At 38.9% G+C, this 25157-nt stretch overlaps 1 protein-coding gene and 1 pseudogene across 3 annotated transcripts in view; one reads left to right on the top strand and one right to left on the bottom strand.

The window, feature by feature from the left end:
• Positions 1-4078: 4078 nt before the first annotated feature.
• LOC133073959 (small ribosomal subunit protein uS11-like) lies at positions 4079-4613 on the bottom strand (annotated as a pseudogene).
• A 4872-nt stretch (positions 4614-9485) lies between these two features.
• Positions 9486-25157, top strand: part of SEC22A (SEC22 homolog A, vesicle trafficking protein) — a 79771-nt gene continuing 64099 nt past the window's right edge. Inside the window, exons 1-3 of one of the 3 annotated variants that reach the window (XM_061167004.1) lie at positions 9556-9579; positions 17090-17211; positions 22287-22487. In XM_061167004.1, coding sequence (XP_061022987.1) covers positions 22306-22487 — 182 coding nt within the window. In that variant the 5' untranslated portion in view covers positions 9556-9579; positions 17090-17211; positions 22287-22305. Of the gene's footprint in view, positions 9580-11571; positions 11657-17089; positions 17212-22286; positions 22488-25157 lie in introns of those variants that run through there. The other 2 variants (XM_061167003.1, XM_061167002.1) reach the window with 2 other exon arrangements.

Below are 25157 nucleotides of genomic sequence, written 5' to 3'. Positions count from 1 at the left end.
TGACTAAGCACATAGACTCACAGATTATTTGTTTCACTGATATCTATTCTACTCAAGGGGAATTATATAAAAAATGACAGCTATTGCTTAATTTGAGACTATGATATTGCCCCAGATAGGATCAGAGGAAATCCTTCAAGCTGGCTCCTGTATCTTGGATACGTCTCTGTCATTCTTTGACACTTCTTTGTTTTCTGGCATAATATGATCCAGGCACCTATTGTTCTTTCTGTGCCGTAGACCAGCGATCAACCTTTTCCCCAAAGACTTCTGGTCCCTTTTAGTGGAAATGGCATTTTGTTCTCTTATTTTTAGGTAACTCCATTATTTTTAAGTAACATTAGATAACTCCTTATTTTTAACTCCTTTTCTTGACTTGAGTGACCTGCCCTCCATCCTTCTCAGTGTATTGATTTCTTTGTTCAAGCCTAGAAAAGACAAAAATAATTTCAGATTGCTAGTTAGACTTCAATATTTATATGCCACTTTTTTCTTTGGAGGTAAATTTACATGCAATGAGGTGCAAAAATCTTAAGTGTACCATTTAGTGAGTTCTGAATAATTCATACGCCTGTGAAAACCAAATCCCTATCAAGATAACAGAACCTTATCACCACCCTAAAAATGTCCCTCATATCGCTTTCTAGTCAACCCAACCACTAGAGGCAAGCATTTTTCTGATTTTCTTTTCACTATATATTATTTTTAATTGTTTAGACCTTCATTTAAATGGAAAGATACAGAATGTACTTTTTTAGTATTTGGTTTCTTTTGCTCCACTAATATTTTAAAATTTATTTTTATGACCCAGAGTATTGTATAGCTTAGTGAATAGTGCATGTACACTCAAAAAGAATGTACATCCTGCTGTTGTTTGCCATTATTTCACCTTCATACTTAGAAAGAAATTTTACTGGATATAAAGTTCTAGATGGACAGAGGTTTTTCTTTCAGATTTTATTCCACTAAATTTTGGCTTACACTACAGTCATCAAGACAGTGTGGCAGTGGCACAAAAACAGAAATATAGACCAAAGTAACAAGTTATAAAGACCAGAGATTAAACCCAAGCACTTATGGACATCTTACCTTTGACAAAGGAGGCAAGAATATATGAGAAAAAGTAGTCTGTTCAGTAAGCGGTGCTGGGAAAATTGGACAGTTATGTGTAAAAGAATGAAATTAGTACACATCCTAACACCATACACAAAGATAAACTCAAAATGGATTAAAGACCTAAATCTAAGACCAGAAACTCTAAAACTCTTAAAGGGAAATATAGGCAGAACTCTCTAGACATAAATCACAGCAATATCCTTTATAACCCACCTCCTAGAATAATGGAAATAAAAACAAAGGGAATCTAATTAAACTTAAAGATTTTTTTCACAGCAAAGGAAACCATAAACAAGATGAAAAGACAACCCTTAGAATGGGAGAAAATAATTGCAAATGAAGCAACTGATAAAGGATTAATCTCCAAAATTACAAGCAGCTCAGGCAACTCAATATCAGAAAAACAAACAACTCAATCAAAAAATGGGCAGAAGACCTAAACAGACATTTCTCCAAGAAGACATACAGATGGCTAATAAACATTAAAAAGTGCTTAACATCACTTATTATGAATAGAGAAATGTAAATCAAAACTACAATGAGATACCACCTCACACCAGTCAGTATGTCCATCATCAAAAAATCTACAAACAAATCCTGGAGAGGATGTAGAAAAAAGGGAACCCTCTTGCACTGTTGGTGGGAGTATAAATACAGCCACTATGGAGAACAGTATGGAGATTTCTCTAAAAGCTAAGAATGAGACTACCATACCACCCAGCATTCCTACTACTGGGCATATACCCTGAGAAAACCACAATTCTAAAAGACACATGCACCCCAGTGTTCATTGCAGCACTATTTACGATAGCCAGGATATGGAAGCAACCTAGATGTCCATCAACAGATGAATAGATAAAGAAGAGAGACAGACACACACACACATACACACACACAGACACACATATATATATAATATATATATATATAATGGGATATTACTCAGCCATAAAAAGGAACAAATCTGAGTCAGTTCTAGTGAGGTGGATGAACCTAGAGCCTGTTATACAGAGCGAAGTAAGTCAGAAAGAGAAAAACAAATATTGTATATTAACACATATGTATGGAATCTAGAAAAATGGTACTGATGAATCTATTTGTAGGGCAGCAATAGAGATGCAGGCAATAGAGGACAGACTTGTGGACACAGTTGAGCAAGGAGAGAATGGGGTGAATTGAGAGCATAGCATTGAAACATATACATTACCATATGTAAAATAGATAGACAGTAGGAATTTGATTTATAACACAGGAAGCTCAACCTGGGGCTCTGTGACAACCTACAGGGGTGGGATGACGGGGTAGGTGGGAGGGAGATTAAAGAGGGAGGGGACATATGTATACCTATGGCTGATTCATGTTGATGTATGGCAGATACCAACACAACATTGTAAAACAATTACCCTCCAATTAAAAATAAGTAAATTTAAAAAAAGTGTAGCTTACAATCTCTCTGATTCATAGTAGTAATTCTTATCTTTTCCTCTGTATACAATGTGGCTTTTTCTGTGGTTGTTTCTAATATTTTCTTTTAATTATTTATTTTCAGAAGTTTTGTGTAATGTGCGTTGATGAGGATTCTTTGTATTTATCCTCTTTAGGGTTGGTTTGATTTCTTGATACTGTGGATTTCTATTTTTCATTAAATTTAGAAAAGTTTTGGCTGTTATTTCTTCAAATATTTTAAAATCACCTCTCCTCTCTTTCTGGGTCTCTGATTATACATGTGCTAGGTAACTTGGTATTGTCCTGTAGGTCACTAAGTCTCTTTTCATTTTCTTTTCAACTTTTATTCTCTTTGTGCTCTGGTATAGATAATTCTTTTTGTACTATTTTCTCATTCACAGATCTTTTTTCTATATAACTAAGCTGTTTTTAAGGCCATCCAGTGAAGTTTTCATTTTGGATACTGTATTTTTCTGCCCTAAAAGTTCTATTTGGTTATTTTTGTAGTTTTCATTTCTTGCGTTTTCCTTTAAATTCCTGGCTACATTTTTAACAGCTGTTTTAAGTCCTCTGATAAATTCATTATCATTGTCATTTCTGGGTCCATTGACTAATTTTTCTCCTGCTTGTGACTCACATTTTCCTGCTTCTTCATATAGTTCAGTTCAGTTCAGTCGTGTCCAACTCTTTGCGACCCCATGGACTGCAGCGCATCAGACTTCCCTATGTATCACCAACTCCTGGAGTTTACCCAAACTGATGTCCACTGAGTCAGTGATGCCATCCAACCATCTCATCCTCTGTTGTCCCCTTCTCCTCCTGCCTTCAATCTTTCCCAGCACCAGGGCCTTTTCAAATGAGTCAGTTCTTCGCATCAGGTGGCCAAAGTATTGGAGTTTCAGCTTCAACATCAGTCCTTCAAATGAACGTTCAGAACTGATCTCCTTTAGGATGGACTGGTTGGATCTCTTTGCAATCCAAGGGACTCTCAACAGTCTTCTCCAACACCATAGTTCAAAAGCATCAATTCTTTGGTGCTCAGCTTTCTTTATAGTCCAGCTCTCACATCCATACATGACCACTGAAAAAATCATAACTTTGACTAGATGGACCTTTATTGGCAAAGTAATGTCCCTGCTTTTTTTTTTTTCATTTATTTTTATTAGTTGGAGGCTAATTACTTCACAATATTGTAGTGGGTTTTGTCATACATTGACATGAATCAGCCATGGATTTACACGTATTCCCCATCCCGATCCCCCCTCCCACCTCCCTCTCTACCCAATCCCTCTGAGTCTTCCCAGTGCACCAGGCCCGAGCACTTGTCTCATGCATCCAACCTGGGATGGTGATCTGTTTCACCCTAGATAATATACATGTTTCGATGCTGTTCTCTCGAAACATCCCACCCTCGCCTTCTCCCACAGAGTCCAAAAGTCTGTTCTGTACATCTGTGTCTCTTTTTCTGTTTTGCATATAGGGTTATCATTACCATCTTTCTTTTTTTTTTTTCAGCTTACATCAAAGCAATTTATTAACAGAAAGCAATAATTTGAGGAGTCTTGTTCACAGACGGCGACCACGGCGAACCCCTTCCTGCGGGTGCTGTCGGAGGGAATGGGGGTGACATCCTCAATCCGCCCAATCTTCATCCCTGAGCGGGCAAGGGCTCTGAGCGCTGACTGGGCCCCTGGTCCAGGAGTCTTGGTCCTATTTCCTCCTGTGGCCCGGAGTTTGATGTGGAGGGCAGTGATGCCCAGCTCCTTGCATCTCTGGGCTACATCCTGGGCAGCCAACATGGCAGCATATGGAGAGGACTCATCTCATTCAGCCTTCACCTTCATCCCACCAGTTACATGGCAGATGGTTTCCTTGCCAGAAAGATCGGTGACGTGCACAAAAGTGTCGTTGAAGGATGCAAAGATGTGGCACACACCAAATACATTTTCTCCTTCAGCCACCTGAGGGCCAAGGCTGATGACCTGTTCTTCCTTCTTTTCCTTCCCCTTGAGAGGTGCCATTTCTGCGCGTCTTCTCCAGACTTCGCCACCGGAAAGCCATTACCATCTTTCTAAATTCCATATATATGTGTTAGTATGCTGTAATGTTCTTTATCTTTCTGGCTTACTTCACTCTGTATAATAGGCTCCAGTTTCATCCATCTCATTAGAACTGATTCAAATGAATTCTTTTTAACGGCTGAGTAATATTCCATGGTGTATATGTACCACAGCTTCCTTATCCATTTCTCTGCTGATGGGCATCTAGGTTTCTTCCATGTCCTGGCTATTATAAACAGTGCTGCGATGAACATTGGGGTGCACGTGTCTCTTTCAGATCTGGTTTCCTCAGTGTGTATGCCCAGAAGTGGGATTGATGGGTCATATGGCAGTTCTATTTCCAGTTTTTTAAGAAATCTCCACACTGTTCTCCATAGCGGCCGTGCTAGTTTTCATTCCCACCAACAGTGTAAGAGGGTTCCCTTTTCTCCACACCCTCTCCAGCATTTATTGCTTGTAGACTTTTGGAGAGCAGTCATCCTGACTGGAGTGTAATGGTACCTCATTGTGGTTTTGATTTGCATTTCTCTGATAATGAGTGGTGTTGAGCATCTTTTCCTGTGTTTGTTAGCCATCTGTATGTCTTCTTTGGAGAAATGTCTGTTTAGTTCTTTGGCCCATTTTTTGATTGGGTCATTTATTTTTCTGGAATTGAGCTGCAGGAGTTGCTTGTATATTTTTGAGATTAGTCCTTTGTCTGTTGCTTCATTTGCTATTATTTTCTCCCAATCTGAGGGCTGTCTTTTCACCTTGCTCATAGTTTCCTTTGTTGTGCAAAAGCTTTTAAGTTTCATTAGGTCCCATTTGTTTATTTTTGCTTTTATTTCCAATATTCTGGGAGGTGGGTCATAGAGGATTCTGCTGTGATTTATGTCGGAGAGGGTTTTGCCTGTGTTCTCCTCTAGGAGTTTTATAGTTTCTGGTCTTACATTTAGATCTTTAATCCATTTTGAGTTTATTTTTGTGTATGGTGTTAGAAAGTGTTCTAGTTTCATTCTTTTACAAGTGGTTGCAAAAAAACTCGAATAGCCAAAGTAATCTTGAGAAAGAAGAATGGAACTGGAGGAATCAACCTGCCTGACTTCAGGCTCTACTACAAAGCCACAGTCATCAAGACAGTATGGTACTGGCACAAAGACAGAAATATAGATCAATGGAACAAAATAGAAAGCCCAGGGATAAATCCACGAACCTATGGACACCTTATCTTCGACAAAGGAGGCAAGGATATACAATGGAAAAAAGACAACCTCTTTAACAAGTGGTGCTGGGAAAACTGTCCCTGCTTTTTAATATGCTGTCTAGGTTGGTCATAGCTTTTCTTCCAAGGAGCAAGCGTCTTTTAATTTCATGGCTGCAATCACCATCTGCAGTGATTTTGGAGCCCAATAAAATAAAGTCTGTCACTGTTTCCACTGTTTCTCCATCTATTTGCCATGAAGTGATGGGACTGGATGCCATGGTCTTAGTTTTCTGAATGTTGAGCTTTAAGCCAACTTTTTCACTCTCCTCTTTCACTTTCATCAAGAGGCTCTTTAGTTCTTCTTCACTTTCTGCTATAAGGGTGGTGTCACCTTCATATCTGAGGTTATTGATATTTCTCCCAGCAATCTTGATTCCAGCTTGTGCTTCATCCAGCCTGGTGTTTCTCATGATGTACTCTGCATGTAAGTTAAATAAGCAGGGTGACAATATACAGCCTTGACACATTCCTTTCCCTATTTGGAACCAGTCTGTTGTTCCATGTCCAGTTTTAACTGCATACAGACTTCTCAAGAGGCAGGTCAGGTGGTCTGGTATTCCCATCTCCTTCAGAATTTTCCACAGTTTATTGTGATCCACACAGTCAAAGGCTTTGGCATAGTCAATAAAGCAGAAATATATGTTTTTCTGGACCTCTCTTGCTCTTTCGATGATCCAGCGGATGTTGGTGGTTTGATCTCTGGTTCCTCTGCCATTTCTAAAACCAGCTTGAACATGTGGAAGTTCACAGTTCATGTATTGCTGAAGTCTGGCTTGGAGAATTTTGAGCATTACTTTGCCAGCACGTGAGATGAGTGCAATTGTGCGGTAGTTTGAGCATTCTTTGGCATTGTCTTTCTTTGGGATTGGAATGAAAACTGACCTTTGGATACTGGATATTATGGGTGCTACATTGTTTAGTGTCTGGATTTTGCTGTCCTTAAAGATTATTACGTTTCATTCAATGAAGCACTTAATTTACTTGCAGGTAAGTTTTCTGTTTTGTTTGAGTGAGTCTAGAATAGCTTTTACTCTTGGGCTAATTTAGCCTTATCTCTAAACTGTGGCCTTTCTGAGGTTTTCTTACCAAATGCCCTATTTGTTTAATAAGGTTTTTCCATTCCAGTTGGTCAGAACTTCAATGTTTCCAAACTTTATTTAAGATCTAGTAGTTGTTCAGCTTGTAGTTCCCACAGTGGTTATTATTTAACCAGCCTCCTGGAGTCTCATTAAAGCTTTGCCAAAGATTCAAGGAGACTCATGTATATTTCTGAAACTCTTAATCTGGTTCTCTGCCCTGCAAATTTCAGTTGCCTCCATCTCTCATAATTCAAATTTCACTCTCCTCAGTTAGAGACAGTACTGTATTCTGCTTAGCTTTCTTCAATCCTGTGCTTTGGAAAATACCACCAGAAAGAAAATCTGGGGACATCTTTGGGCTCATCTTATTTGCTTTCCTTCTTTCTAGGATCACAGTTCTACTGTGCCTACTGTCCAATGTCTGAAGACACTTGTCTCATAGATTTGGTTCAGTTTTCTATTGTTTGTGGTAGGAAAGTTAGTTTAGTGTGGTACCAGTCACTTATTTATGGCTGGATCACCACAACACTTTAAAAATATAAAATTTCTATTGAATAATAAGATGCATACTAAAAATTGCATATCTTAAGTGTACAATTTGACGAATTTTCTTTTCTTTTCTTTTTATTTTTTTGCTTTCTCCATGTAGCATGCAGGATTTAGTTCCTTGATCAGGGATTGAAGCTGTGCCCCCTGCAGTAGAAGCAGGGAGAGTTCCCACTAGATTGTCATGGAATTCCCAACCTCATGAATTTTCATTAATCAAACACACTAGTGTAATTAACATCCAGAGCAAACATTACTAGAACCCCAGAAGCCCTCTAGGGGCCCTTTCCAAACCTTAATGCCACCTAAGGGTAACCAACAGTCTAACTTCTATTACCAAGTATTATTTTTGTCTCTATTTGAATATTATATAAGTGGAATCAAGTAGTATACAGTTTCTGTGTCTGGCTTATATCAGTCAGTTTTACAGTTGTGAGATTCATCCATGTTTTGTATGTAGTTGTTGATTGTTCATTCTCTTTCCTGTATACTGTTCACTATGTGAATATTTTAAAGTTTATTTATCCTATGAGAATTCTTATATATGTGGTATATTCTTATATATGTTTATGGTAAACATATGAATACAATTCTGTTGCATATATATCTAGGAGTGGAACTGCTTGGTTAACCCACTCCAGCAACCAGCAAATTTATATAATTAGTCTAGACATTGCTTCTGGACTTCAGACTTACATCTCCAAATTTGACATCTCCATATACAAGCATGTCCAACTTAATAAGTCCAAGACCATTTACTCCTCCTTCTAGGTTCCCTGAGTCAGTAAATGGGTTCTTAATTCATCTAGGAAGTTATGGAGTCATCCTTAATGCTCCTCTTTTCTTTATCATCCTAGGCAAACCAATTCATTATTACATCCTTTGGATTCCACTGCTAATTTATAAATAAGTATTTCAAAATTATCCAAATCTTTGTGTCTCTAGTGTCATTACCCTAGTTCAAGCTACCGTCATCTCTGGCCTTGACTAATGTAACTGCCTCCAAACTGGACTTCCAATAAGCTCTTCTCTCCTCTTTCAAACTATTCCCCACAAACAGCCTAAGTGAGAGTTGATTAATAAATATGTAAATCTGACCCTACTTAACACTCTATTGGCTGCTCATTGACCTTAAGATACATTCCAAAATACAGTCTAAAACTTATAATGTGGTCAGGAAGAGCCTGCATAGTCTGGCCTCTAATTCATTTCAACTCGTTTGCTCCTACACCTCAAACCCATTGACTTCCTTTCAGTGACATGTTCCTAGAACACATCAAATTCTTTCATGCCCCAACAATCTCAAACATAATATTCCCTAAGCCTGCAACATTCTTAAAGGCTCTTTCATGTGCCTAGAGCTTCAAAGGCACTTCTTCAAAGAGCTCTGTCCCCATAGTCCTGATTAATCTGTCGTTGCACTCCCTAATTTTCCTTCATAGAACTGATCACAATTTATAATTAGGTAATGTTACGCTTTAACATCTCTTGCTCCTATCACACATTAGATCCACTGAATGTTATATTCACTCCTATAACCCAATGCCTAACACTGTGCTTGGCACATAGTATGCAGTCAGTAAGTACTTGTTTAATAATGTATGACCGATGCAAAAGCTGGGATGGACTGAAGGAACAGCATCTGGCATTTCTTTGTCAAGGTTGGATGCCTTCCCCCGCGTGGTAATAATGGGACAGGTCCTTTTCTTGTTCACTCAGAGGGGGGCTTTCATGCTCTCTCGATAAGTGTTTCCTGCAGGGCCGCATAAGAAACAAACAACCTGCAGGTACAGGCGGCAGACGGGAGATCAGCCTTATTTGCGAGGGACAGTATAATCAGTCAATCCAGGACTTGCCACTCTCTTGGCGTAGAGGCGTGAAAAGCTGTCAATCTCCCCCGAAGCGGGCGGGTAGGTGTGTTCTTCCCCCAGAACCTGATTGGCCTGAGCAAGACGGAACGGGGGCGGGGCTTGATCCCGCTGGGCGCCAGCCACGTTGCACGCGGGGCTGCCCCGCGGAGAGGCCACTCCCCGGCCCCACAGTGCACTGCGAGGCGCGTCACTCGGAGCGGCGGGTCTCGGCTCGACAGGTACGACCCGGCCCCTCACAGTCCTCCTTCGTCCCTTCTTGGGGTCGCTCGAACCCCTGATCTGCCGCTCCCCTCTCTCTCCCGGTCTCCTGCTACGGTCCTGACCCTCGCCATTGGGACTACAGACCTACCTACCCCCGGCGGGAACTAAGTTCGTGGCGTGGGAGCGGGAGTCGTCGGAGTCGTGGAGCTTTGGAGGGGTGGGATTGCTGGGACTTCGTTCACTTCAACTTGAGGGATCACTAGGGCCGCGCGAACGGCGGTTGTCCTTCGGCTGACCTGCCGGGATATCGGGCTGCTTGGGCGGGGGGCCGAGGAGGGAGGGACAGTCGCTGTGAGCTGCCAGCGGTTAAGCGGCATTCCCTGGCGCCCAGGTGTCAGAAACACGGTGGTCCTCCTAGGCTGTTTAGATGGCCCAGAGAGCTTGACATGGCACTTCCTATTTTCTTTTAGGCAGGGTTACTTTGCTTTTTTGTGAGGTAATCCAACCTCAATGCTAATTAAAGCGTTGAACCCAGAGATTTGCCCGCGTTGGCTCACAGAAACCTAAGGTCCTGTTAATGGTACTTAGGAAACGATGTGGCATAAGGGAGACCTAAGCAATTGGCTCGACAGGTGGATGAAGGTTCCGGAATAGGAGGCCGAGCCCCAGCTTCCTTTAATCTCTCTGAGAGTGAAAACAGCAGCTTTGGCCCGCCTCCCCCCCCTCCCCCGCCCCCGGTTAGTTTCCTGGATCATCCACCTGGGGCAGTGGGAAAGCTTGAGAATCAGTTCCTTCTTTGCTTTGCTTCAGCCAAGGCAAAGCCTAGGGGTGAAGTGTCAGCCACCAGGAGGGAGATGATGGGATCCCAGCTAACAGGTGGAACAGCCACTTCTTAAAACTCTCTGAGTCACTTTGCAGGTTACTGGCATTTGTTCAGGTGCTAAGATAATGGTTTCCCTGTTGGCTCAGATGGTAAAGAATCTGCTTGCAACGAGGGAGACCTGGGTTTGATCCCTGGGTCAGGAAGATCCCCTGGAGAAGGGAATGGCAACCCACTCCAGTATTCTTGCCTGGAGAATTCCATAGGAAGAGGAGCCTGACGGGCTACAGTTCATGGAGTTGCAGAGTCAGACAGGACTGAGCGACCAAGCACATAACACAACCCTAACTTAAGGGGCATCTGGGCATTTCCTGTATTGAGAACCATAATTAGTTTAGTGCTTGTGTGTGTGTCTGCGTGTGTGTGTATAAAGTGTTAGTCGTGTCTGACTCTTTGTGATCCCACGGATTGTAGCCCACCAGACTCTTCTGTCCATAGGATTCTCCAGGCAAGAATACTGGAGTGGGTTGCCATTTCCTCCTTCAGGGGATCTTCCCCACCCAAGGATCGAACTTGGGTCTCCTGCATTGTAGGCAGATTCTTTACCATCTGAGCCACTAGGAAATCCCGTGTGTACATAACTGACTCTTAAAAATCTTTAGTGTATTTTATGCTGGTGTATTAATGGAGCCTGGAGTTCAGTTCAGCCGCTTAGTCATGTCCAACTCTTTTTGACTTCATGGACTGCAGCACACCAGGCCTCCCTGCCCATCACCAACTCCCAGAGCTTGCTCAAACTTATGTCCATTGAGTCAGTGATGCCGTCCAACCATCTCATTCTCTGTTGTCCCCTTCTCCTGCCTACAATCTTTCCCAGAACAGGCTCTTTTCTGATGAGTCTAGGTCTTAACAAACGGGTACTTTTGACCTTCCTGTCCATGTAGTTGAGTTGCTGCTGCTGCTAAGTTGCTTCAGTCATGTCCAACCCTGTGTGACCCCATAGACGGCAGCCCACCAGGCTCCCCCATCCCTGGAATTATCCAGGCAAGAACACTGGAGTGAGTTGCCATTTCCTTCTCCAATGTAGTTGAGTAAGAAGCTTAAATATGTTGAGAGGCAACATTTCAGAGTGTGGTTAGAATTATGCTTGAGTTTAATTCTGTCACTTGCTTGTTTCAGGATTGAATAGATTACTTTTCTGGGCTTGAATTTCCTCAGAGATATAATGGAATGGATAATAACTACCTCACAGGTTATTGGAAGGCTTAAATGAGGTAATGTGTATAAAATGGTAAATAGAGGACAGTCAATAATAATAACAAATTTAATATTGCACTTTCAGTCTGCAAGGTGATGTTTCAGGTTCCTTACGTGTTCTTATGAGGTAGATACTATTAGTATCTTTAAACAGTCCTATGAGATGGGTGCTATTGGTAGTCAAAATTGACAGATGAGGATATTGAGCATAAAAAGACAAAGTTTGCCCAAGTTTACACAACTACTAAATGGTAGAGCCAGTTTTTGAACCCAGGCAATTTGGTTCCAGAGTACACCCTGTTAACTATAATACTATACTATAATGCTATACTATATAGTATATATGCTGTTTTTAAAAATTACTGTTATTTCAGAATGAGTAGCTAATTCCTGTATCACTGGCTTCTTGCCCCTTGTTGATTATAGGAGGAGCACAGTGATGTAGAGATACACAAGAGACTTAGGTTTAAGCACTGCCATATATTAGCAGTGTGACACTGAGGAAGGTTTCCTCATCTGTAAAATGGAGGTTATACCTCCCTCACTCTTCGTGAACTGTGACGTGTTACACAAATTACTGATGCAATTGAGTATGTGTTGAAGTCCTTCTTCCTAGATGTGTGTATGATCTACTCTGGAGCCGGAGTTGTTATGCATACTATGCAGTATAAGTACCTATAATAAAAATACCAAAGTCTGTTGATAAGGTGGGAGGCACAGGTAAAGTTGCAGAATAAACTCTGGTTGTTCTTGGTACCCTTTCCACCTCTTTTCAGGCTCTACCTCCCAAGTGCCTTCCTGCTAACCTATGGCTGCATGAAGTCCTTCTCTTTTCACTCAATCTTGCCCAGCCCAGTGCATCACAATTAGTATAGCTTTCTCCAAAACTACACCCCAGTTCCCAGATCTCAGCTAGTACTTTAAAAAAAAATTAATTTATTTTAATTGGAGGCTAATTACAATATTGTAGTGGTTTTTGCCAATCATCGACATGAATCAGCCACCGGTGCACATGTGTTCCCCATCCAGAACCCCCCTCCCACCTCCCTCCCTGTCCCATCCCCCAGGGTCATCCCAGTGCACCAGCCCTGAGCACCCTGTCTCATGCATTGAACCTGGACCGGTGATCCGCTTCACATATGATAATATACACGTTTCAATGCTACCCTGTCAAATCATCCTGCCCTCGCCTTCTCCCACAGAGTCCAAAAGACTGTTCTTTACATCTGTGTCTGTTTTGCTGTCTCGCATATAGGGTCATTGTTACCATCTTTCTAAATTCCATATATATGCAATAGTATACAGTATTGGTGATTTTCTTTCTGACTTACTTCACTCTCTATGATAGGCTCCAGTTTCATGTACCTCATTAGAATGGATTCAAATATATTCTTTTTAATGGCTGAGTAATATTCCATACCACAGCTTTCTTATCTGTTTGTCTGCCGATGGACATCTAGGTTGCTTCCATGTCCTAGCTGTTGTAAACTGTGCTGTGATGAACATTGGGGTACATGTGTCTCTTTCAGTTCTGGTTTCCTTGGTGTGTATGCCCAGCAGTGGGATTGCTGGGTCGTGTGGCAGTTCTATTTCCAGTTTTTAAAGGAATCTCCACACTGTTCTCCGTAGCGGCTGTATAAGTTTGCATTCCCACCAACAGTGTAAGAGGGTTCCTTTTTCTCTGCAACCTTTATCGTTTGTAGACTTTTTGATAGCAGCCATTCTGACTGGCGTGAGATGGTACATCACTGTGGTTTTGATTTGCATTTCTCTGATAATGAGTGATGTTGAGCATCTTTTCATGTATTTGTTATCCATCTATATGTCTTCCTTGGAGAAATGTCTGTTTAGTTCTTTGGCCCATTTTTTGATTGGGTCGTTTATTTTTCTGGAATTGAGCTGCAGGAGCTGCTTGTATATTTTTGAGATTAATTCTTTTCAGTTGCTTCATTTGCTATTATTTTCTCCCAATCTGAGGGCTGTCTTTTCACCTTGCTTATAGTTTCCTTCATTGTGCAAAAGCTTTTAAGTTTAATTAGGTCCCATTTGTTTATTTTTGCTTTTATTTCCATTACTCTGGGAGGTTGGTCATAGAGGATCCTGCTGTGATTTATGTCAGAGAGTGTTTTGCCTATGTTTTCCTCTTCAGTTCAGTTCAGTTCACTCAGTCATGTGACTCTTTGAGACCCCCTGAACTGCAGCACGCCATGCCTGCCTGTCCATCACCAACTCCTGGAGTTGTGGCTAAAACTTTCAAAACTATGTTGAATAGTAGTGGTGAGAGTGGGCACCCTTGTCTTGTTCCTGACTTTAGGGGAAATGCTTTTAATTTTTCACCATTGAGGATAATGTTTGCTGTGGGTTTATCATACATGGCTTTTATTATGTTGAGGTATGTTCCTTCTGTTCCTGCTTTCTGGAGGGTTTTTATCATAAATGGATGTTGAATTTTGTCAAAGGCTTTCTCTGCTTCTATTGAGATAATCATATGGTTTTTATCTTTCAATTTGTTAATATGGTTATCACATTGATTGATTGCAGATATTAAAGAATCCTTGCATCCCTGGGATAAAGCAACTTGATCATGATGTATGATCTTTTTAATATGTTGTCAGATTCTGTTGCTAGAATTTTGTTAGGGATTTTTGCATCTATGTTCATCAGTGATATTGGCCTGTAGTTTTCTTTTTTTGTGGCATCTTTGTCTGGTTTTGGTATTAGGGTGATGGTGGCCTCATAGAATGAGTTTGGAAGTTTACCTTCCTCTGCAATTTTCTGGAAGAGTTTGAGTAGGATAGGTGTTAGCTCTTCTTTAAATTTTTGTTAGAATTCAGCTGTGAAGCTGTCTGGTCCTGGGCTTTTGTTTGCTGGAAGATTTCTGATTACAGTTTTGATTTCTGTGCTTGTGATGGGCCTGTTAAGATTTTCTATTTCTTCCTGGTTCAGTTTTGGAAAGTTATACTTTTCTAAGAATTTGTCCATTCCAAGTTGTCCGTTTTATTGATATATAGTTACTGATAGTAGTCTCTTATGATCCTTTGTATTTCTGTGTTGTCTGTTGTGATTTCTCTATTTTCATTTCTAATTTTGTTGATTTGATTCTCCTCCCTTTTTTTCTTGATGAATCTGGCTAATGGTTTGTCTATTTTATTTATCTTGTCAAAGAACCAGCTTTTAGCTTTGTTGATTTTTGCTGTGGTCTCCTTTGTTTCTTTTTCATTTATTTCTGCCCTAATTTTTATGATTTCTTTCCTTTTACTAACCCAGGGGTTCTTCATTTCTTCCTTTTCGAGTTGCTTTAGGTGTTCAGCTCAGCTCAGTCATGTCCGACTCTTTGCAACCCTGTGAAGCGCAGCACACCAGGCCTCCCTGTCCATCACCAACTCCTGGAGTTTACCCAAACTCATGTCCATTGATTCGCTGATGCCATCCAACCATCTCATCCTCTGTCGTACCCTTCTCCTTCTGCCCCCAATCCCTCCCAGCACCAGAGCCTTTTCAAATGAGTCAGCTCTTCGCATGAGGTGGCCAAAGTATTGGAGTTTCAGCTTCAACATCAGTCCTTCCAATGAACACCCAGGACTGATCTCCTTTAGGATGGACTGGTTGGATCTTCTTGCAGTCCAGGGGACTCTCAAGAGTCTTCTCCAACACCATAGTTCAAAAGCATCAATTCTTTGGCCCTCATCTTTCTTTATAGTCCAGCTTTCACATCCATACATGACTACTGGATAGAGTCAGGTTATTTATTTGACTTTTCCCTTGTTTCTTGGGGTAAGCTTGTATTGCTGTGAACCTTCCCCTTAGTACTGCTTTTACTGAGTCCCATAGGTTTTGGGTTGTTGTGTTTTCATTTTCATTCGTTTCTATGCATATTTTGATTTTTTCTGTGATTTGTTGGTTATTCAGAAGTGTGTTGTTTAGCCTCCATATGTTGTATTTTTAATAGTTTTTTTTTCCTGTAGTTGACATCTAATCTTACCACATTGTGATCAGAAAAGATGCTTGGAATGATTTCAATTTTTTTGAATTTACCAAGGCTAGATTTGTGGCCCAGGATGTGATCTGTCCTGGAGAAGGTTCTGTGTGCACTTGAGAAAAAGGTGAAACTCATTGATTTGGGGTGAAATATCCTATAGATATCAATTAGGTCTAATTGGTCTATTGTATCATTTAAAGTTTGTGTTTCCTTGCTAATTTTATGTTTAGTTGATCTATCCATAGGTGTGAGTGTGGTATTAAAGTCTCCCACTATTATTGTGTTACTGTTAATTTCCCCTTTCATACTTGTTAGCATTTGCCTTACATATTGCAGTGCTCATATGTTGGGTGCATATATATTTATAATTGTTATATCTTCTTATTGGATTGACCCTTTGATCATTATGCAGTGTCCTTTGTCTCTTTTCACGGCCTTTATTTCAAAGTCTATTTTATCTGATATGAATATTGCTACTCCTACTTTCTTTTGGTCTCCATTTGTGTGAAATATCTTTTTCCAGCCCTTCACTTTCAGTCTGTATGTGTCCCTTGTTTTGAGGTGGGTCTCTTGTAGACGACATATATAGGGGTCTTGTTTTTGTATCCATTCAGCCCATCTTTGTCTTTTGGTTGGGGCATTCAACCCATTTACATTTAAGGTAATTATTAATAAGTATGATCCCGTTGCCATTTACTTTGTTGTTTCGGGTTCGAGTTTATAAACTTATAAACTTTTTCTGTGTTTCCTGTCTAGAGAACATCCTTTAGTGTTTGTTGAAGAGCTGGTTTGGTGGTGCTGAATTCTCTCAGCTTTTGGTTGTCTGTAAAACTTTTGATTTCTCCTTCATATTTGATTGAGATCCTTGCTGGGTGCAGTAATCTGGGTTGTAGGTTTTTTTCTTTCATCACTTTAAGTATATCCTGCCATTCCCTTCTGGCCTGAAGAGTTTCTTTTGAAAGATCAGCTGTTATCCTTGTGGGAATCCCCTTGTGTGTTATTTGTTGTTTTTCCCTTGCTGCTTTTAATATTTGTTCTTTGTGTTTTTGATCTTCATTAATTTGATTAATATGTGTCTTGGGGTGTTTCACCTTGGGTTTATCCTGTTTGGGACTCTCTGTGTTTCTTGGACTGGGGTGGCTATTTCCTTCTCCATTTCAGGAAAGTTTTCAACTATTACCTCCTCAAGTATTTTCTCATGGTCTTTCTTTTTGTTTTCTTCTTCTGGGACTCCTATAATTCAAATGTTGGGGCATTTGACATTGTCCCAGAGGTCTCTGAGGTTGTCCTTATTTTTTAAAATTCTTTTTTCTTTTTTCCTCTCTGCTTCATTTATTTACACCATTCTATCTTCCACCTCACTTATCCTATCTTCTGCCTCAGTTATTCTACTGTTGGTTCCCTCCAGAGTGTTTTTGATCTCAGTTGTTGCATTATTCATTATTGATTGACTCTTTTTTATTTCTTCTAGGTCCTTGTTAAACATTTCTTGCATCGTCTCAATCCTTGTCTCCAGACTAATTATCTGTAACTCCATTTTGTTTTCACGATTTTGGATCATTTTTACTATCATTATTCTGAATTCTTTTTCAGGTAGGCTCCCTATCTCCTCTTTTGTTTGGTTTGGTGGGCATTTATCATGTTCCTTTACCTGCTGAATATTTCTCTGCCTTTTCATCTTGTTTAGATTGTTGTGTTTGGGGTGGCCTTTTTGTATGCTGGAAGTTTGTGGTTCCTCTTTATTGTGGAGGTTCCTCCCTGTGGATGGGGTTGGACGAGTGGTTTGTCAAGGTTTCCTGATTAGGGAAGCTTGGGTCGGTGTTCTGGTGGGTGGAGCTAGATTTCTTCTCTCTGGAGTGCAATGAAGTGTCCAGTAGTGAGTTTTGAGATGTCTATGGGTTTGGTGTGACTTTGGGCAGCCTGTATATTAATGCTCAGGGCTATGTTCCTGCATTGCTAGAGAATTAGTGTGGTATGTCTTGCTCTGAAACTTGTTGGCTCTTGGGTGGAGCTTGGTTTCAGTGTAGGTATGGAGGCTTTTGGATGAGCTCTTGTCGATTAATGTTCCCTGGAGTCAGGAGTTTTCTGGTGTTCTCAAGTTTTAGATTTAAGCCTTCTGCCTCTGGTTTTTCAGTCTTATTCTTACAGTAGCCTCAAGACTTCTCCATCCCTACAGCACTGATGGTAAAACATCTAGGTTAATGGAGAAAAGATTCTCCACAGTGAGGGACACCCAGAGAGGTTTGCAGAATTACATGGAGAAGAGAAGAGGGAAAATCAAAAGGGGAGAGAGCAATCTAGCCAGTAATCAGTTCCCTATGTGCTCTCCACAGCCTGGAACACCCAGAGAGGTTCACAGAGTTATGTAGAGAAGAGAAGAGGGAGGAAGGAGATAGAGGTGATCAGGAGGAGAAGAGGGGGAATCAAAAGGAGAGAGACAGATCTTCAGCTAGTACTTTTAATAAAATAGTATGTACCAAAGTAGAGTTTCCCAAACTTTAGTAACTTAAGATAGGTAAGATAATTCAAATGATAAGCAGATAAACATAAAAGAAATTCTGCAAAACATTTCCCACACATGTTTGATGAGGCAAAAGTTCTTTATATATTTTAATTTAAATTAGAAGGAAAACCTAACACCTTAAAACTGATTTCATAGATGCTATTGCTAAGCATAGGGCAAAAAAATAAATCAATTGAAAGGCCTGTATTATGTAAAAAACAGTACAGGTGGGATGCAGATATGGTAATATGACTTCTGAAAATGGTACTTGAATGATGGAAGTTTAGGAAATAACAGACTAAAAGTATGAGTGATCAACCTATTATGAAATTTTTTTTTTCCCTTAAAAGTGGCATTTATGAAAGCATCTTGCTGGAAAGTAGATATAAAATGTACTTATGTGTTGGATTTTGTTTATTACTTTTGAGAAATTGCCTTCCTGGAACTTTGGACCCACAGTCATTACCCCACAACATTCTGAAGAAGAGAGGCCAGCGTCTTGTCTTGGGTCTAAAATGCTGCTAACCACTGCAGTAGGAGTTTGGTATTGTGAAAATTTTTCCTCTAGCAGTTGCTATTGGGCAAAGAATATATAAGCCAGCACTCAGATTTCTTATGAGTTTTCTGATGCTGTGTAAAGGCATATGTTACTTTTTTTTTTTCCTGTTAAAGGTAAGGGAGAATGGACCAGTGTCCTAAAAATCTATCTATAACCCCAATAAAACTACTGCTCTTGAATCTTCCTATGCAAGTGTCTTAACTGCTCCCTTTTCTCAGTTCCCACCAGCTTTTCCATGTTCTCTCCAACCACCACCCTGCCTAGACTTTAAGGGTATCCTAACCCAAGCTTGGCCTTAATGTCAACAGATTCCTTTTTCTACTGCCACAGTCCAGATTAAGATTGGAGTGTGTGTGTGTTTAAGGAATTGTATTAAGAATTCAAGGTAAAAAGAAAAAAGGGGGGGTGTATTTATTGAGTTAATAAAGGAAAGATTGCTAATCCAAAGAGTTGGACATGACTGGACTGAACTGAAGGTGACTAAAGTCTCTACAAATTAGTCAAGCCTTGTATTGTTCACTGGGCAGTCATCCCAATTTCTTTTGTTAGTTCAGTGGTTTGAATGCTAGGTTAAATGATTCTGAAAGGAAGAGGTTTAATTTTTTCTCCTTAGAGAAATCTTATCAGTAGATCTATTGAAGTAGTTCTCTGAAAACCTTTCAAGAATTTAGAAAGGGAATATCACTACTGTTGTGCTTTTGGTTACAAGCCTAAAACTGTATATTAGGAATATCTGAAAGGCAAGTTTGTGTAACTGTAGTTTTCCAGTTAGTAAAGCAGTTGGCAATATAGCTTTTGTTATGTTTGCTCTTTCCATCTGAATTCCTTTAATTCTGGACCAATGCTTCTCAGTGGTAGGAACTATCTATTCCTAATGTCTAACATAGCCCCTGGCATAAATAATAAATGTTTCTTAAATGAATGGAACTTAACTAGGTTGGTATTCTTTTAGGAAGTATGAATCATACATTTCTGTCTGTTAAGTCATATAAAAAGAAAAGAGTAGCTTTGAAGGTTATGTGAAAGTTGGCACTGTATAGTAAAGCTTATTCCTAATATTTCTGTTGAGATCCTAGAAAGATCGAACATAAAGAATGCAGTTTCTTTTAAACAGTACTAAGAATATGGATGTTTGGAAACTGTAAGTCACAATCCTGCCCTCATGTTAAGTCCTAGAGTGGTCATTGTGTTTCAGTGTACTTCTGGAAAGATGAAATTTTCTGTTTAAATCATAAATTGTAAGGGTATAAAGTAAGCCATTTTCCTAATTTCTTACACTTAGGATACATGTTACAATTGTGGTTTAACAAATGTAATAATTTTAAAAAGAGATTTATAGTATAGACATTATCCCTTGATCCCAGCTTTCTTTTGCTACTGCCTTCAGAAGGAAAAAGGAGCTGATTGAATAGGAAGAAAAAAAATCATGTTGGAACTTTTGTTTGAAGATTCCATTATGGTAAAGACTAATTTAATTCCTGCTGGGTTTTTTTTTTTTTCCTTTCAAATAAATGGAGAAGAAAAATATTAAAGGGTAATGACATATTAATACCTAGCTTTTCCTCTCATAACCTCATGAATAGAGGTAAAGGGGGAAGTAAATTTAATGCATTAGCTTTATTATTTGGGTTAAGCTTTGTTATCAGTTATGATCATGATTGGGCACTCAAATTTCAATTTGACACAGCAACAAAAATTAGGGGCCGCTGGTTTCCAAACTTGGTACCAATTGGTTTTCTTTGTCATTGTTTGATATATTACTAACTCAGTTTTTCATTTTTGGAGTGAGATAATATAGAACTAACTAAGCTGATCAGGTAAGGATTAATTTAGTCTCTGAGATATATTATCTTGAAAAAAGCCTATGACATTGTTACCAAATTTTTCAGTTTTACTGCTGCTAGTGAAGGAGACATATTTAGTGGCATTATGCTCTACGGCCTGGCAGGAAAGAGTTATCACTTAATTTTAGACTGTTAATATGTTGTAATTCAGTTTTTTTCAAAGTATGGTCCTAGATAAGCATAGTAATTACTTGGGGAATTTGCTTAAAATGGAAAATGCTCAAGCTCCACCCCATAGTCAATGGATCAGAATTTGTTGAGGGGAGGACCCAGAAATCTGCATTTCTAATAAAAATTCCAGTGGTTTTGATACAGGCTAAAATTTGAGAACCAATGTGTGTGTATTTTATCAAAGTTTGACTGTTTACCTGGTTTCTTTCAGACCTGCATAAACCTATGGTCTTTTATTTATTTTTGTAAATCATGATTAGAATATAATAAAACAGGTCATTATGATTTAGTCAGTTCAGTCACTCAGTCATGTCCGACTCTTTCCCACCCCACAGACTGCAGCACGCCAGGCCTCCCTGTCCATCACCAACTCCCAGAGTTTACTCAGACTCATGTCCATTGAGTTGGTGATGCAATCCAACCACCTCATCCTCTGTTGTCCCCTTCTCCTCCCGCCTTCAATCTTTCCCAGCATCAGGGTCTTTTCAAATGAGTCAGTTCTTCATATCAGGTGGTCAAAGTATTGGAGTTTCAGCTTCAACATCAGTCCTTCCAATGAACACCCAGGATTGATTTCCTTTAGGATGAACTGGTTGGATCTCCTTGCAGTGCAAAGGACTCTCAAGAGTCTTCTCCAACACCACAGTTCAAAAGCATCAATTCTTCAGTGCTCAGCTTTCTTTATAGTCCACTCTCACATCCATACATCACTCTCACATCCATACATTATGATTTGCTTTCTGGCAAAAAGATTGAGAACAGTATTAATTAGTATTCCTTTAGCTTTAAGACTTATTTTAAATAAAACATTTATCTGATTATAAAAATAATATGTGCCCATTGTGGACTATTGTGGAGACTTAGGAAATTGTAAAATAACTGTCATATAATAACCCGTCAATAATAACTGCCAATAATAAAAACTGTCAATAATAACCCATAATACTGTTTCTTGGAAATAAGCATTCTGATTTTGTCATGTTTCCTTCCAGTATCTGTTTCGCCATTTATCCCTCCCTTCTTCCTTCTCTGTGTCTTTATGGAAAACAGCATATACAGTTTTGATCCTGCTTTTTTAATACCTAACATATAAACATTTTACCATATCATTAAACTGTTCTTAACAAACATAACTTTTAGTTGCATTATATTCCATCATGGGGTGTACCAATAATTTGTTTAACCATCCCCCTGTTGTTGAATGTTTAGGTTGTTTTCAGCTCTTTTTATGCGAAAAATGTCTGTTTAAAATTTTTTTCTAAATCTGATTATTTTCTTTAGGATAAGGAGATATATGTATATATTTATTTATTGTGGTCAACGGGCATATTTTTTTTAAACTCTTGTTGAGCATCACCAAATTGTTTTGAGAGTGCTGTTTATTCCAATATTTATTTCCATGTATACCTACAGAAATGCCAGAAGGAAGCAAGTGGTTTTTTTTTTTAACAGCTAATTTGTGAAGGAAAGTATGATGTGTCATTGCTTTAATTAGTATGTCTTTGATTATTAGTGAGTTGCACATTTTTGCACTGTTTACCAGCCTTGGATTTAATTTCTTACCTAACCCAAATTGTTAATTTTGTTTCAGGTCTTCTCTGCTGGTGGAAATGTCTATGATTTTATCTGCCTCAGTCATTCGTGTCAGAGATGGACTGCCACTTTCTGCTTCTACTGACTATGAACAAGGCACAGGCATGCAGGAGTGCAGAAAGTATTTTAAAGTGCTCTCAAGAAAACTGGCTCAGCTTCCTGATAGATGTACACTGAAAACTGGACGTTATAATATTAAGTAAGACTTGAGCTTGCTCCCTTAGAATCATTTGCTTAGTGGTTGTCATTTTAATGAAATTTTAGTTGTTGAAATAGAAATGAATGTTTGATTAGTTTAGGAAAACTTTTCAAGTCAAAAATGATGTGATTCTGACCTTACACTAAATAATATTTATTATGTCATTACCCTTTTTGTAGTTTCTCTGTGTTTATGTCTGGCTTTAGAAAATTTTATGTTTTTACAGATTGCAAATATTCTGTCTAGTAAACTGATCATTAGGTATTTATTGGTGTCCTAACATATCCAGGAAAACTTTCATGGGAAATATAAAAAATCATACCTGATAGCTGTACCTCAAAGAACTTACAAGGTTTATATCCTAGTGAGAGGAGATAGTGCTTATCTTTATTATTTATTGACATAATGCCCAATAAATAATGAGCAGTGGAATAGTGACTTTTTGGTGGTCAAGGGCCTCTCTGAGAGGGTGACATTTGAACAGAGATCTAGAAGACATGAAAAATGACAGTCTTATGAATGCCGTGGATGAAGATCAAAGTGTGGTAGATGCATTAACCTGGCCTGGAGTAGTGAATGGTGATTTAAGGATAGTTATGGGAAATGTGAGATAATTAGTGTGGGGTCATATCCTAGATCTCCCTGAAAGTTCAGGTTAAGGGATGTCACTTTGATTATGTAATAAGTTTAGGAAACTGTTATTGCAGATTTGAGGAAAATGCTTTATAAAAAACAACACTGAGACTGAAATATAGGGTGAAATGAAAAACAAACAAACAAACAAACAAAAAGAAATATAGGGTGAAATGGAAAGTCTGAGCAGAGGAGAGACGTCAACTTGTAATTAGGGCCTGAACTAGTAAAATAAAAGTGCAAATGAAAAAGAAAATGCCAGCCAGAAAGATACTTCAGAAGAAGAATGGTTAAGCCTGATAAGATAGAATATCAGAGATGAAGAGAAGAAAGGGACGAAGTTCACCTGGAATTGGAATAGGACAGAATGAGATCTTTGGAAAGGGTTGCTTATGTGGTGAGGAAGAAGAGGGAGACAGTGAAGCTCCATTTTGATCATTTTAATTGAGGTTATGATAAGGAGTTCAGTTGAAGTAGTAGAGAGATTTTTGAGTTATTTACATAGAAACTGAAACTGTGAGGGTAGACATGCCTACTGAGTTTCAGAGAGGCCCAGAAGAGAACCTTAAAGAAGGTCCTTATTTACTTGGATTACCTGGGATAACGAGCATTGTCTTTACTTGGTCTTTCTGAGAGTTTTAGCTAGAAAATGTGGTGGTCATGGTGGTTAAAATATATCTAAAATGATATCTTAGTCTACTTCTATATTTTAAAGAAAAAGCCTGAAACCTTAAAATATTTCATAGGCTCTTTTAGTGTCCTGGGTTTATCATCCTGAGTTCCAGTTGTTGTATAGTGCCAAGACAGATTGGTTTGAGTATGTATTAATTCTAGCAGATATCCTGGACTTTGAAAAAACCAAAAGCTTGTTTGCAAATGTTTTTTGTTCCTCTGCCTTATTGGCTTAAAAGGAGAGTAGAATGTGGTGAAATTTTAGCACTCTTCTAGTGCTCAATGCTGTTTAATTGTTGTGAATTCTAGATTTTGTATTATTTATTTGCAAGCAGGATTCCACAAAGGATGTGAGGCAATTAAAAAAAATTCAAGAGTACAGTTAAGAGAATCATATGAAAGAAAAAATATAGACAGACTAATAAACTGAAGTAACATATCCTTTTAGAGAGGCAAACTACATAGTCCATTCATTTTTTTAGAGAAAGACTGCAAACATTGTCCTGAACTTCCTTGGGGCCAAAACAAAGGGGGATATGGGTCATTTATGGGATTCACAGTATCCATTGGATAAAAACATTGTTTCTCATGTTGCTGAAACCTGATGTACATAGAGACAGAATTTGGATAGTATTCTTCCAGCAGCCATACCATGAGCTTTTTATGATTTTTCTTATAATATTCCTTAGTGTAAGCAAATAGCTTGATGCAAAAAGCAATTTATTAGGGAGTTTAGGAGTCAGGTGAATCAGCAGAAGTCTAATCAGCCTGATCTAAGAATATAATTTAGAAATGTCTAAAGGACTAAATAGATTACATGGCCCCCAGAACCACATATAGAAAAATCTCTTTGTGTATTTTTATAGCCAAGTTTTAAGAAAGGTTGGAATAACAGAATTTTTAGTTCTAGTTCCTGACAGCCTGGATTTCATATATCATCTTGTACTGATTAGAAGTCTTGTTAGTTGATTTCTAGTTCACTGAGGTTTTTATGCTTTATGACAAATTTAGCCTGAAATACATAAAATTGGAAATTTATGTGTTACCTGACATATTTAAAATTCTCACATGACACCTCTTTTTCTAAGCACCATGAGTTTGCCAGATAAAACCCAAAGATCTGTAGTAGTAGTTGCAGCACAACATGAAACTGGCAACACTCTGTACTTTCTTAGCCATATTTCTAAATACTTCTCTCTCTTTCAAAGCTCCGCCTATAGCCTGTGTCTTTTGAGTCACCTGCCTCATTACTACTGTTTGATTTCTCTAGTAACCTCACTCCCTTCACAGATTGCCTGTAGAACTTGCTGACTGGCCTTTTCACCATTTTTTTTTCTTATTAATATTTTTTAGAATTTCTATATC

Source organism: Dama dama, chromosome 19 (assembly GCF_033118175.1).
Source record: "Dama dama isolate Ldn47 chromosome 19, ASM3311817v1, whole genome shotgun sequence".
NCBI lineage: Eukaryota > Metazoa > Chordata > Mammalia > Artiodactyla > Cervidae > Dama > Dama dama.
Note: the sequence above shows the minus strand (reverse complement) of the source record. Positions and strands in the feature narration are given on the sequence as shown.